The 15,859-nt window shown below is 35.0% G+C and overlaps 1 protein-coding gene across 5 annotated transcripts in view; it reads right to left on the bottom strand.

The window, feature by feature from the left end:
* WDR7 (WD repeat domain 7) overlaps positions 1 to 15,859 on the bottom strand; it is a 276,960-nt gene that overhangs the window by 157,014 nt on the left and 104,087 nt on the right. For all 5 annotated transcript variants that reach the window (XM_010961322.3, XM_010961325.3, XM_010961324.3 and 2 more), the window contains one exon: positions 9,868 to 9,981. In XM_010961322.3, coding sequence (XP_010959624.1) covers positions 9,868 to 9,981 — 114 coding nt within the window. The remainder of the gene's footprint in view (positions 1 to 9,867; positions 9,982 to 15,859) is intronic.

The raw sequence follows: 15,859 nt of genomic DNA, 5'->3' as shown, positions 1-15,859 counted from the left end.
ATGGTGGTAATGAGGAGGGGAGAAGGAGAGAAGGGGCGTATAGTATTTCTTGGGCACTTATTATGTGCCAGCTGCTCTGCTAAGGTTAAGTGCATCATGCATTTAATCCTCTACACAATCTCCCTGTCTGCAGATTTCAGGTGAGAAAATTGAGATGCGGCGTGGTCCAGTAACTTGCACAAGGCCATGCAGTGAAAGGGCTGGGAAGCTGAGATGTGAACACAGACGATGAGACACGAGAGCCTAGGCTACAGTCGTATTTACTCTAAAATATTCCACTTATATATTTACTACTGTACACCAGCTTTTCATCTAGTTGATTTAAATCTGCTTCATTTTGCTTTTTCACTTCCATTAAATCTATAGATTCACTTAGACATACATATGAAATGTAAGGCTTGACTCACAGTAACATGAGTTTATTAAAACCTTCATGAGTAACAGTTCTTCAAGTAACAATTTCCCAACAAACAATAAACACAACTAGTCATCAGCCTTGCCCTTTGGAGCATAAACTCCACCCTACACTCAATAACCAGTAAGTGCTCAGAACCTAGACGGGGTCAGAACTACCTGCTGAGTGAAAAGAAAAAGCACAGAAGTAGAATTAAGCACATGAGGCGTGAAACCGATACATTCCACCCACACCGTCAATCTCTTCTACAGCTGTTTAATACTGAGCCCTGCCGTAAAGTCACATACAGCACAGGATGTAAAATCTGCCACGTTCCACATGAACACGGCTGATCTCATAGTGGACCCTGGTTCCTGGACCAGTTCCTTCTTCTCAGCCCTCTGAAGAGTCTTCATTTCAAACCAAGTTCTAAACTAACAGCTTTGGCTCGAAAGCTTCTTCCCTGTCTCTCCACTTCTGCCACAAATGCAGGTTGACCTCATACGTAACTCCTACCCTACATACTCCCCAGTGCTCTGAATTCTCCTACCTGAAGTCTGTCATAGGTACATGTATGTCCCGCATGTGTATGTGGCTAAGTGTGAATACATAGCCTTTCTCTAAAATTATACCTTCAGCATCTCAAATAGAATGCTTGCTTTATTAAATCCTCCTCAGAATGTGCAGACAGAAAAACAGAAGGTGCATATTAATGTTTCATTGAATGAAACTGAACATCCTTTATACTTTTAGGTGGTATCAAGAACACTGAAAAAAATATTCATATATAGAAAAAGAGAGAGTAGCTAATTCAGTTTCCCTAAATCCTTTTAAATTAGGTTTACTTCACTAAATTCACCCAACTTTGTTTAGGATATGTCATTATCACCCCCATCCAAAAAAGAGTAAATATTCTCACTTGATTTTATCCTACCTGTGAGGGAGGATTACTCTTTCTAGTCTACTACATCATGAGAAAAATACATTCAGATCCATGACTCTCTTCATCTCAAGGCGTAAATATTAACTTTCATTTGCAATTTCAAATTTCAAATTAAGAGTAAAAGCCTTTATGTTTGACAATTAATTTTAATCCAGGAAATCATGGGCAAATTCAAGAATGCTAGTCCATCTACCTTTTTGTGTATTAAAAGTGACTAGAAAAGTATCAGGAAGAACTCTTCAAAACTCCACATCCATTTTAACATCTGTTTTTCCCCTTTAACGTGGTTTGCACAGTAAAACTAATCATTCACAGGTATGACATAAAGTCTGTGAATTATGAGACATTGTTGTCATTACTTTCGTGAATTACAACTTTTGGTCATATGGGTTTGATATCAATTATAAGGGCAATTCATGTAATATACAGATATATAATAGTGTGCCACAATCTAATGCAATTCATTCTTACCCGTGAGCTATTATTACACTGCTCACAAAAGACCGAGCTTTAAGTTCATCCTGAAGGTTATTCACTCACATGGAAGGCTTTTTCGCTTACTTTAACAGCTCTAACATTCTCATTCAACCAATTATTTCTTTTTTTTTTTACTAAAGCTAAGTTTATCAAAGATATATATAATATTAAATCTGAAAACCAAACCATAAGTCTTTATGATCTAATATTGTGTGTGTTGGTATAATTATGTATGTGGTTCTATACGAATATAAAATAATTCTAATTTTATCTAGAAAATACATAAAATTATCTTCCTATACTAATTACCCATGTTTATTTTTTAAGAAAACAGAATGTCTTCTCTTCACATTTAAAATATTTCCTTGTACAATATTAAAAATCAAACTATCTTAAAAATTAAAATAGAAGTTTCTGTATCACACAAAGAGAAAATGATATGCCATAATGAATACATCTCTTTATTTTTTTTCTTACATGATTTTATTTAAATGACCTGGTTTTGAATAAATTACTTCCATTTAAGAGCACCAGCTCTAGAGGCAGATGGCCTGGATTCAAATCCTGACTCCATCTGCCATTTCCTATCCGTGGGCTTTATGTGGAAAGTACTTTAATCAATTTGTGCCTCATTTTTCCCTCTTGTAAAATATGTGATAATGAAGACAACTTGCAATGAGGTGTGAGGATTAAAAAGATCCTAGAGTATGACTGATACTTATTAGGTACTTATTAAATACTAGTGAGTTATTGTGATAGTTATTAAGTTCCCGATGTTTAAATGTATGATTTTAGATGAGTCTGCTATGATGATATCCATTACTGCTTATCTGACCAACCTCTTGCCGAAGTATTACATGCAAACAGCCAAATCATACCCATTAAAAAAAATTTAAAGTACTGTTATTAGAAAATTATGAAATTATGTTACTATGAAAGATTCAGTGCCAATGTAACAGCTAATTAAAGTAATTTATGTGTCAGCACTTCTGATTCTTTATGATATTTGTTTAAATACACAAATGCTTTCTTGGCCAAAATACACTGATATTAAGCAGATTTCCCATCTATAAAAGTCTACAGGTATTTTTCAAGTGAAACTGAAGATTCCAAATGGTATTTATTTGCCATTTTTTTTGTCTTTGCTCTTCCTCTTTTCCTTTTGTGCTCTTAGACAAGTCACCCCAGCCCAAGCTTTTAAACATAAGCTTGAACACAATAAATCTGGGGATGTTAACTAGCAATTACAATGGACGATAAAAAACAGATTTTCTTAGTGCTAAATAACTGACTGCAGACACATCCAGGGGAATGGCACAAACACATGTACACCGTCACACAACACGAGCCCCCACTCTCATTCTTCAGTGTCGAGTGTTTAAATGTCAGTCCTCCTGGAAAAATTCAGTGTTTCTTTCCTTCCTGTGAGCATCTCCCTACTTCCCCATCTCTCCCCAACTCCCATACAAGCCACCTTGCCTCTCCAGCAGTGGACCACCAAGCCCCAGCGGGATCCCTTGGACAACAGCTACACTGGTATCTCTAGTTCCAGAAAAACCACAAGAGAGTTTGGTTTTCACTGACAGAGGTGAGCCTAGAAATGAGGCAGCATAGCTTCCAGGGCAAAAGGAGAGACACACCCAGAGGGAAAATTGTGGCTCAGGAGGCAGTAACCAACCTTCTAAGAAACTCTGACCGTTGTTCAGAAGCACATCACCACTGTCTGGTCAGTGCAGGCCACAAAAAGGGGCCTCTCTGGGAGCCCTAAGAGTCCGTTTCCCTACGTGCGACCCCACAGCCGCACACTCCGCCTTCCCTTCTCTCACTAAGATTTAAGCTACATAACACATCTGTCCCAGGTACTTTTCCTGTCTCCTCATTTACACTACAGATCATATCCTTTTCCTGATTTTGAAGGCTTAACCGTCTTCCAAGAGAAAACGACAAACTTAAGTGAGAATCAACAGCAACTAATTCAGTAGAGTTAATTATGCTCTTGGATCTCTGCCAAGTCTCATTTTCACAAACTCAAGAGGCAGTTTATCCAGAAGTAAGTCTATGTTCCCTCACTAATCTGTTACAAACACTTTTTGGGAGACCAAATACCCACTAAGAAGAAGGGGGAGGTTAGGGAGATAAACATACTACATTAGAATAGGAAACATATAGAATACAGTACATGAGGAATGTTCTTTGAAATATGAGTTACCACATGGATTCACTAATTCAGCCATTCGACATCTCAGAAGTTCACCCCATGTGTGAGAGAATGAAGAGCACCCAGGGGGAGGGGCACAGGCGAATCAGGAAACAGCAGGGCACTCTGGGGAAGCTGAGGTCAGTATTGCTACAGCAGCCGTCGAAGCCAGAGACAGGGGTCAGGTATCTGAAGAGCCCCAGATATCCCCTAACGTGTTGGGATCTTGTTCTATAATCAGGGGGAAGCCATTAAGCAGCAGATAGAAGGGTGATGAACTGGCTTCTGAGACTCTCAGAGTGATGGAAGACATGAACTGGGGGAGGGCAAGTGAATGGAGACAGGAAGATGGCTGCAGGGCAATATAATAATAATCCGAAGTAGAAACAATTAAAATCTGGATGTAAGTATTCTCTGTGGAAATGGATGGAGAAGGGGAAAATCACCAGGAGATATTTTAAGAGGCGCACTTTACAAGAACTGGCCCAAACTGCATGTGGACATTGTTGGAAAGTGGGGAAGCCAGGATTACTCCTTGGTTTCTGGCTTGGGGTGTTAGGTGGTTAATGGTACCCTTAGTGGTACCTTTAAATGAGATATAAACAAAAAAGGAGGTGAGTTTCAGGAAGAAATCACAGCTGATTTTGGACTTGGTAGTTAGGTATCTAAGGGACATTCAGGCAGGAGGACATATTAACCTGACACTCAGAACAAAAGCCTAGGTTGAAGATACAGATTTGATAGTCTTTAACATGTACGTGGTAGTTCAAACGAAAGAAAAGGGAAAGTCAGTCACCCAGAGGGAAAAAAATGAAAAGAGGAAATGAATAACTAAAAGCCATAATTTTGGCTATATTTTAATACTCCTGTCAGAAGTTCTCAAATACAATATTTAGAAATATTGCACTTAACATCCTATCAACACTTAGCTAAAACCAAGTATTAAACACCAAACAATAAAAAATACTTTAATTTATATTTTCTTCTTCCAGGTTAAAAAAAAAGTATAGAAAGGGAAATTGTCTGAAATGACATGTTTCAGTCAGAAAACTATGAAATTCACACTTTCATTTTTCTTAATACCTGTTTTCATGAGAGCTTCATGGGACATAAACCACAGCATTAGCAATTTATAATTATCCAAAATCTTGATATAGTCTAACTCATATGTTAACAGTAGCAAACATTCTGAAGTCAATCATGAGGGTCGTGATAACAGTTTAGAACAAATGATTTAAAATTCATACAGATCTGTACTGTTTTTCAGACTGTTAGTTATAAATCAGAGAATGACAGAGGGAAAGGGTGCAGTGGAAAAAGTCTTACTCTAGTTTACTAATTAATGATAAGGCCTCTGACTCTATACTAAGAAAGTACTTCTGAATTCTGAATACATAATCCTCCCCAATTTTGTTCTTTTGGAAATTTAACAGAGTGAATTTCCTATTTTTCAGTCAAAACAAATGTATAAACATTTTATGAACAGGCCTCAGTAAATGGTAAAATTAACAAATCAGTATTTAGTCTCAGACTAGACGTACTGTTCAACTCTTATCTCAACAGACTAGAAATGTTGACTTTAGTATGTGAATATACGTTAAAAGCGTCGGTTTTATACTGGTGACTTCAAAAAGCTGGAGAGAACGATGAACATTTCATTTTACATATACGTAATAAAATAACTGTTTAATAATGAACACTACTTATATTTACAGTCTTACATCACAGTAGTCCTAAATAATTCAAAGAAGAAATTGTAAAAGAGCATTTAAAGAACAAGTGTGTCATGATTTTTCCCCCTAAGTGAGATAATCTCTTGCTCTAAATTTAGAAGAACAAGTTTGCATTCTAAATAATAAGATAGATACCCAGTAAATATCAGGCTTATGCTTGCTATCATAAGCATTAAAGGTGGACTGTGGCATCATCTCACATTTCAAAAGAAAAGGTAAATAATGTCAAAAATTCAGTGGGTTTGAGAAGATGACGTGGTGTGGGGTGGTGCTGAAGGCCACATCTAGGCTCTGGAGTCAGGCAGAACTCATTTTAAGTCCCAGATCTATTACTTGTTAAGTCTGTGAACCCATGAGCGTGACCTTTTTGAGCTTGTTTCTTCATCTATATCTGGAAAAATACTGGAATACACTTCAAAGAAATGTTCTAAGAGTCAAGAATAAAGTACATGCTACGTAGTCAGTTGACAATTGATACTGCTTTCAAGTTCTCTTCCCTTTCTCTATTTTTCTTTTCTCCACAGAATTTCTCTTTTTTTTTTATAAATTAAATTTAAATTTTACAAAAAATACAACAAATAGAGTCAGCACATCCATCCGAATCCATATATCATTGCTACATTTCTTGTAAGCAGTTGAACCTGTCAACTGGGCTGCTGATCTAGAATCAAGCTGTCTCCTTTTGACAGTGTCAGTGACTCCTGACCCTTTGTCACTGTTATATGGTCAGTTTGTGTCCTTGCTGTGTTGAACAAAGGGCAGGACACTGCAGTATGACCCTCAGAAGGATATAGTGACTTTCTCACAGGGGTCCAGGCAGGCTTGTGAGTGAAACTCTTTCAAAATTCTTTTTAACCTGCCATTAGGGGAGGCTGTTTTTCAAAATGCAATGTTTAAGAGATGATTTGCTTAATCCTCACTTAGAATGCTATCCTTTACCACATAAAAACTGTGTAAAGATAATTAAGAAAGTCACATAAAAGGTCTACCTTAAAAAATAAACTATGATTACCAAAAATACAAATACACATACAAAAGCAAATGCACAGGTATAAAATAATGTTTGTGTGGCTCTAAATTATAAATAACCTAGACACAATCTTAATGTCATTCTTTTTACTTTCAAGAAAATTCTATTACTGCAGTTAAATAGGTTTTAAATATGCAGAGTATTGCAAAACCTGAAACAATTCCACTGGGGGAAAAACGTGTATTTCCCTTGCATACTGTATGACATAAAAAAATACGAGGGACGGGTTTTAATATTTTTTCTACATGAAACAGTATTAATCTGTGAAAATAGCTAATACGATTTTGATATGTAATTTAAAATATTTGGTTAAAGGAAAGAATTAGATAAACCTTAAGATGGAATCCTAAGTAAAACTGAGGGTGTGTGTTGACCAAGGCACACTGGCATTCCTTTGTAAGGTCGATCAATAGATATTAGCTTTAAAAAGAGAGATGTAGAAAGAAGCTGCAGCGTATTTTTTAAATGACAGGGTGAAGGCTTAAATTGTCTCAATCAAGACTCAATTTTTTCTTCCCAGTTTTTCCAGCTGTTCTTTTCCAGTTAAGACTCTTCATTTCAAATAAATTTAATTAGTTCCAATTGATCATAGCCACCACTTACACAGCTTAATCCATGCTCCTTTACTTTCATAAGGCAAACACTAACAAAGACTGCCAGGCTCAGATTCAAGTGTCAGAAGACAATACTCATCCGCTCTCGCCCAGAGGAAAAATCACAGCAAAAGCACTACATTATACTGCACATTTTAATTGCTGTCTTGGTCAGCTGTTGAATTCAGTTAACTGAAGAATTAAGTCCCAGATTACTATAGAAATAAAATTAATACAACTCTGCATACTAGCCTTGCTACAGCATTCAAATAAGAGTTCATTCAGAACACAGGCAAATCTCTCTGTCATGATATAATTTCTATTTCATAGTATTTTATGAGGAGATATTATTAGAGCAATTCCTTTAAAATAACCAGGAAACAGAATCAGATTTTTCAAAGTGAGTGGCTACACTGGCCAGTTTCCCCTTTTGTAGTAATTGTGCTCTACAATGCTGGTTATCCCAAAATAAGATTATTCTGCTTGAAACAGGTGTCTCTCAATGCACCCACCGTATTTTTCATAATGCAATTTATATAGGATTTTAGTCAATAAAAAGAAATATGGTTTTCTTCCAAACCCTCACAAAAATCTATACCACATCTTAATCAAGTCACAGTCTAAAGGTAACCTGAATGATGTACAGGCTGCCGCATGCTAGTTGCTCTGACAACATGTTAAGGAAGCCTGCCTTAGTTATTTAAATTCTTTGGATATTGAACATTCCTGCCCCTAGTACTCATGGCATGAAATGAGTAAATCAACTGATCAAAGCCATTAGTCACACACGCTTAACTAAACTTCTTACAGATTAAAATACAGTTTATGTAGCATTAATTGACTCTACAAAGTATATTTTCATTTTTAAGCTTTTTGCTTTTTTAAAAAAACTATCAAATAAAGATACAGTCACGTGCTATCATGCTGCCTCATGAATTTGGCAGTGCATAATTCACAATTTCAATATACGGGTTTAATAAATGTTTACTCCAGTGCTCAAAAATTCAACTTTTATTCTGGAATGCAAATTGAGTTGTTGTGTTATTACAAAGGCAATTTCTTTTTTTCTCATTAATTGAACCACTACATTTTACAGACAACAAAACCCTTAAAATTTAAAGGGAATAATAGAACATATCTATAACATTATTTTTTAAAAAGCAGTGAAAACTGAATAAAGCAAGAACTAGGTTTTCAAAATCTGCAAATGAAATTTCCTTTAGTAGCTGCTGAAACAACTTCCATAATTGTGAAGTACAAATGACTTTCAGCAAAGTTAGAAGTTTTCAAAATAATTTATATCTAAGGTGGATGATTTAAAAAAAAAAATCAATGAACTGATACATTAAAAAGTAACAAGTAAGAGCCACCACCATCTCATTTCTGCTGGAAACCAGATGCCTCTCAGCCTCATCAATGACTTATCTGCAGCAGTGGCACAAATCTATAGGTTTTTAATACAGGTTTTGTAAATTTTCAAGGGAGATCATTAGGCTTCCTCAACTTCTTCCCAGTGAAAAAAATTTAAGGGCATTCACGTGATAACAGTAAAAAAACAAACAAACAAACAAAAAACCCCAAAACAAAAAACCTTCCACACAGAGCTTTCAAAGGAAAAAGAGGGGTAACAACTTTCCTTTTTTTTCCCCTCACTTCAATTTTTGTTGAAAATTTTACTGTTATTTTCTAGGCATGCTTCTTTTCAAATTATTGATTACTATTAAGTTAATATTTCTTGCTTCACAATAATTATAGATTTATATGGTCAGATTTTACATTTTAACCATCTGCATGAAAAACAAGAGTTTATCATTCTTAATACCAATAAAATATTTATATTAGGTTGTTTTTATCTTCTGTGCATTGAAAGAAATTGAGGTGAATGTATTTGGAGGTCCAGTAATTGAAACTGCTTCAAGTCTATAGAAAGATAGGCTGAACATACGCAGTGCATGGCTTTACTACACTTTACCTTATGACTGATTATGTGATAAATAATACAGATAAGAATGTTCAATAACCAAACAATGTAAATAACTCTAAAAAGCAGCATTCATTTCCACAGTACAGGTACAAAGAGTGTAAGTTTCCTTATGTAGCCTATATCGTATATATTGCTATTACAACTTCAGTATTTTCACTTTACCCTATGATAATTGCAAAACTTTTCAAAACACAGTAAGTGTATTCTTCTACATGTTCTAAGGCTTTAGTAATGATCCTAGTCTCTGAATTAAAAGGACCGCGGAAAATCAAACGCACAGCTAGCAGGTTCACTGTTATAGCAACAATGAACAAACTTGGACCAAGTAAACAATTCTGCTTCTTTCTACTTCGAGATCAAAAAGGACACTAAAGGGTCTCAAAAAACTAAACACTCCATCAGTACTAGTTTCCATCCTTTCCGTCGATATATTTAGTCCCATTGTAAATGACCTAAAAGCATTTTCCAATACGGGACAAAGCTCATCCAGATTACATTAAAGATATCTGTGCTTACCGGTTGTGATGTCATCATCTACAAGGTCATGCTCTTCCTCCTGGACTTTGGCTTCTGGCCCCGAAGCATCAGGAGCAGTGGTGATAGTCTGCATGGCTTCTGCTGAGACCCCAGCTAAAACAAATGGGAAGCACAACAGTTAGTTTAAAAAAAAAACAAAAAACTAACGTACATTTTGGGAGGAGAGCACATTTTAGTACAACCACTTTATTCAGTATTGCTCCAGCAAAAGAGTGAACAGTGCTAAATCAATGGTCCCCAATAACTGCAAAGTGATAAAGCTACCCTTTACGGTTTCATTTCTGTTGTAGGGTTTTCAAGATAAAATTTTAAAGATGGGGAATTACTAGAAAAATATTGTTAATTACTTAATTAAAGACGGCTATCAGTAAAATAATCACAAAGAGAAGAAGGTAAATGTCACATTCCCAAACACTTATTTCTTAAGCATAAAATCAAAAATCATTACTTCGTATTATTAAACCAAAGTATAAATCTCTGAAATCTCTTAGTCTTGTTCCTTGCCCAACACCTGATAATTCTAGGAATAATCAGAGAAACGGGGAAATGATATTAATGAACAGTTTAGATGGTAATAATCATTTATCATTAGTATTTCCTTTCCTGTACAGTTAAGGGATTCCATGAAAATACTTCTGTGTAATGAATTTACAAATCCACTTAAATTTATCTTATTTAATCAGATGAGATCAAGCACTTGCTCAACATAACACAGCTAGTAAATTCAAGAACCAGTAGTGACATGTAGGTCTTTGGATTTCAAATCTCAATATCCTTTTACCACCAAGTCCTTCCAGGGACTGAGTTCCTCATGGCAGGATAGGGGGTATGACACAACATCAGAGCATAACCATGAGAAATCACTGATCATGTAATACTGAGTAGGAATACTGCCAAGTCCTCCATGGAGCTGTTGGGCTGTACCAGGTAACTGTTCAACTGAAGGCATTCAGTGTTTTAGGACAAAGCTTAAGGAGAAAAAGTGTCTATCTCAAAGTAACCAACACTGAAAGACCAACAAGGATCTACACTGAAACTGGTTCTTTTTAAAACAAAGTAAGGGTTATAAAATCCTATATCTCCTGGCAGAAAAAAAAAAAAAAAAAAGAGAAAATACAGTTCTTGAACAACATAGAGGTTAGGGTGCCAACTCTCTGTATAGCTGAAAATCTACATATAACTTGTAGTCCTCTGTATCTGTGGATTCAACCAACCATGGATCAGGTAGTACTGTAGTATTTACTATTGAAAAAAATCCACATACAAGTGGACCCACTCAGTTCAAAACCACGTTGTTCAATGTTCAACTGTACAAACAAACAAACAAAAAATAAAACTACATGCGAGATCAATATCTCTCATGAATATAGTCTCAAAAATCCTTAACATGTAAGTACAATTCAACAACATATAAAAAGAATTATACACCATGACCAAGTGAGATTTCTTCCAGGAATGTAAGTCTGGTTCTATATTCAAAAATCAATCAATGTAATCCAAAATTTTAACAGACTAAAGATGAAAAAAAAATCATATGATCATGTCAATAACTTGACAAAATTTGACATCAATTCATGATTTCAAAAAACTCAGAAAAATAGGAATCGAGGAGAGAAGGGGACTTGCTCAACTTAATAAAGAGGATCTACTAAAAATCTACAGCTAACTTTCTGCGTATCAGTGAAAGACTGAATGTTTTCCTCCTATGATCAAGAACGAAGCAAAGCTGTCCACACCGCCACTTAACATACCTTTGGAAATAAAGCAAGAAAAGAAAACACATACAGTTTGGAATGGATGAGGTAATCCTAGTCAAGGAAAAAAAAATAACTGTCTACATGGAAAATCTAGGGGAATCTACAAAAAACAAAACAAAACAAAACAAAACTGAATTAGTGAGTGTAGCAAGTCTGCATAATACAAAAAATTCTATTTTAAATTATATTTCTATATGCCAGCAACAAACATGTGGACACCTAAATATAAAAAAAATACTACTAACAATGGCTCAAAAAGACTGAAATACTTAGATGTAAATCTAAAAGAACATATACAGGACTTGTATGCTGAAACCTACAAAATATACTGATGAAGCATCAAAGAGACCTAAATAAATGAAATGGAGAAACATACCATGCTCGTAAGTTGAAATATTCTACATAGTAAAGATGTCAATATTCTACATACAGGTTTAATGTAATTCCCAGCAAAATCCCAGCACAATATTTTTGTTCATATAGACAGAATTATTCTAAAATTATATGGAAAGACAAAGGAACTGGAATAGCTTAAAGAATTTGGGGGGTGGGGGAAGTTAGGAATATACCAGTCTGCTCCATTTCAAGACTTATCATATAAGGTTATTAAAACTATGTGGCTTTAGGTTAATGGAACAGAATAGAAAACCAGAAAAAGACAACCACAAACATGCAAAATGATATTTGACATATATGCAAAAGCAGAGCAAGGGAGTCAAATAGTCTCTTTAACAAGGGGGCTGCTATACCTGGCCAACCAAAGACAAAAGTATGAATCTTGACCTAAGGCTTACACCTTTTACAAAAATTAACTCAAAATAAATCATGGACTTAAATGTAGAAAGTAAAACTATAAAACTTTCAAGGAAAAAAAAGTAGGAGAAAAATCTTTGATACCCGAGGCCAGACTTGACACCAAACACACAATCCATAAACAGGAAAACTGGTAAAGTGGACTTCATTAAAATTAAAAACTTTTGCTCTATAAAAGAGACTATTAAGAGGATGGAAAGATAAGCTATAGACTGGAAGAAGAGTCACAAATCACATATTCAACAAGGGACTAGGACCTCGCTACATAAGGCACTCTCAACCCTCAACAGTAAACAGTCGAGCAGTTCCTGAAAAGGTCAAACATAGAGTTATCATATGACCCAGCAATTCCACCCCCAGGGAATGAAAACATATGACCACACAAAGACTCGTATACGAACGTTCACAGTAGCATTTCTCATGAGAGCCAGAGTGTGTAAGTAATCTGAATGTCCATCGACTGAACAAATGTATAAATTTATCACAATTTGCTGATGAATAGAGAGAGAATCGTGATACAGTCACGCAATGGAATACTGATCAGCAGTACAAGAAAACGAAGCACAGAGTGCAAGAAACCAGTCACAAAACATCACGTGTTGTATGACTCCATTTCTATGAAGTGTCCAGAATAGGATAATCTAGAGAGACAGAAAGTACATTTGTGGCTGCTTCGGACTGGGCAGACTGGGGGAAAACGGGGAGTTATACTAATGGGTAGATAGCTTCTTTTTGGTGTGATGAAAATGTTCTGAAATTGTGGTGATGGTGGCGCAACTCTGTGAATATGCTAAAAACCGCTGAATTGTACAGTTTTAAGGGTCAATTGAATGGCTTGTGAATTATATCTCAATGAAGTTGTTTCTTAAAAGTCTGCTTTGCTACCATTCCAGATCAACCAAGAAATCCACACGACTTCCATGTACTCTTTTGATGCCATTTCTGCCACATAGCTGAAGAAAATAGGGAGAAAAGGGGCCACATGGAACATCTATGCAGCAAGAAAACAAAATTCACCATGAAGGCTTTTCTCATAGCTGGAAGGAATTAATTAAAAAAATTAAACTATATCCTTGATTTTGACCATATTTGTAATTTATTCCATTAGTTCTTAACAGTCAGATTATCTGGGTTATTTTGTTACCAATAATAAAAAAAAAGATTAAGTTGGTTACTTTAAAATTATATATGTTTCATTTTTTAAGGATCAGCTAAATATCTTAACTTCAGTCAGACTGGGCGTGGGATGGTAACACAAAATACTTAAGATTCCAAACCCTTATTGGAAGATATAAATGTGAGAGATACTGAGCATGGAAAGACCAAATTACTACAATCAACTCTCAAAACCAAATGGCACAGATGATTTATAACGAATTTTAACAGACTGTTCTAAGGAAATGATAGAAGCTTCTCCTCTGGAACTTTTGGACCATAAAGCTACGGTCAGAGATGAGTGAAAGCCAGTATTTAATCCTTCTAAAAATAGTACTCGTTAACTGCAAATAAAAGGAATAATAATATTTTTTAAAAGCCCATCCATAACTTCAATATTTCTAATCTCCACAGCATTCAGTCATGTGTTGTATTACTATCTTATGATTATAGGCAGACATTCCAGGAGATTCTGCAAAAGGCAAAACTATAGGATAAAAATCAAACCAGTGGCTGCCAGAGGCTCAAGGTGTGGTAGAGGACTCATTACAAAATGGTCAGAGCAAATATTTTATAATAATGAAAATAACTGAATCTTAATTGTGGGAGTGGAAATACGACTATCCACATTTGTTTAAAACTCACAGAACTGTACACTAAAAAGAGTGAATTTTACTATATATAAATTATACAATAAACCTAACTTTAAAAAAAGATACAACAGAATGTATTACATCACTGTCACTAAAGAGAATTGAGGATTATGCCAGAATACAATGCTATTTTCAATGAAACACGAAGACCAGAAAAAAAGTTTTACTTTCTTCTTAGTATGAAAAAGCTAAGCTTCTTGAAACATAAAAGTCACTTCATCACTATCCACTATCAATAAGATAATGAAATATACCTTGAGACATATATTAAGATACCTACACGGAAGCTTCAGTTTCTTGCATATCAATAATCAACATTATAAGCACTGTGAATTAATCACACAGTGATAATTTGCTACTTTTTTACATACTTGATGTAAGTGAGCTCATCTGTCAGGCTATGCCATAACATCTAAGACATTTACTTTCTGAATATCCACAAAATATCTGACAGTAAAGAATATCTCATATTTAATAAATACATCTTGAATAGAACTCAATACCTTCAAACCCATGACACAAATTATGTTATCTAAACATACGATAAAATAATAGTAAGCATACTTTGCTGAAAGATATACAATGAAAAGGTACAAGAATGAGATGATGAAGAGATACAATAAAAAAGATACAAAAAATTAACTGAAAAATATGAGGTACTTAAACAACCAGGTAGTCCCCAAATTCGGATTTCACAAAATTAAAAAAAAATGAATGTACATTATGCTAGACAGTAGGCATCTATAAATGGGTTAGCACTGTGAATCAGGAGGAAAATAAGAGGAAAAAGGGAATGGAGCAGAAAACAAGCATGAGTAAGTTTGGACACAGCAGGGGAAGGGGGAGGCTGGGCTGTGGCAGCAGCAGGAGTAAGAAACAGTGGGCAGGGAGGGCTCTGGTGAGACCTTCCAGCCATCTCGATTTCTAAATACTCAGACCACTACTCATTGTGAAGGATGTACACAGACATCTTTCCTGTTTGTGTGTGATATTTTCAATCATTTTAGGAGAACATTTTTTTTTCATATAAATATGGAAATACAGTTTTCAAAATTAAGGAAATAAAACTGCACCTGCCTCTTCCCACCTGTAAAATCAGGTACATTATTATAAAATTTATCATTAAAACGCTTGTAAATGACCTTTATAAACCTTTTTTTTCCTACTGGATAATAATAACTGAGTAATGATTAATAACATGAACTCAGAAGATTTCAGTGTCATGTGATTAATTTAACCACCAAAGATTAAATACTAAATTTTAATACTTTAACATTTAAAGCACAGCCCTTTAACCAGTATTACAACATAAAATCATTTGAGTTCATTATAATTTTGTTATTTTATTGAAGATTAGATGGAAATGATAGACAATATTCTTAAGAATCAGAAAGATGTATACCATAATATTTACAAATATTAGCAAAAATTATATTTCTTATTCCCACTGCGATACAGATTTCCACTGAGACTGAAAAGTGGATCTAAAAAAACAGCATGTATTATCTCATCAGTTTTTCACAACGCGGTTTTCCAGTGGTCCAATTAAAGTACGCGAGGCAAGAATCTGATATGTGCATTTACTTTGAATAA

Source organism: Camelus bactrianus, chromosome 30 (assembly GCF_048773025.1).
Source record: "Camelus bactrianus isolate YW-2024 breed Bactrian camel chromosome 30, ASM4877302v1, whole genome shotgun sequence".
Taxonomy (NCBI): domain Eukaryota; kingdom Metazoa; phylum Chordata; class Mammalia; order Artiodactyla; family Camelidae; genus Camelus; species Camelus bactrianus.
This window is presented reverse-complemented; position numbering and strand designations above follow the sequence as displayed.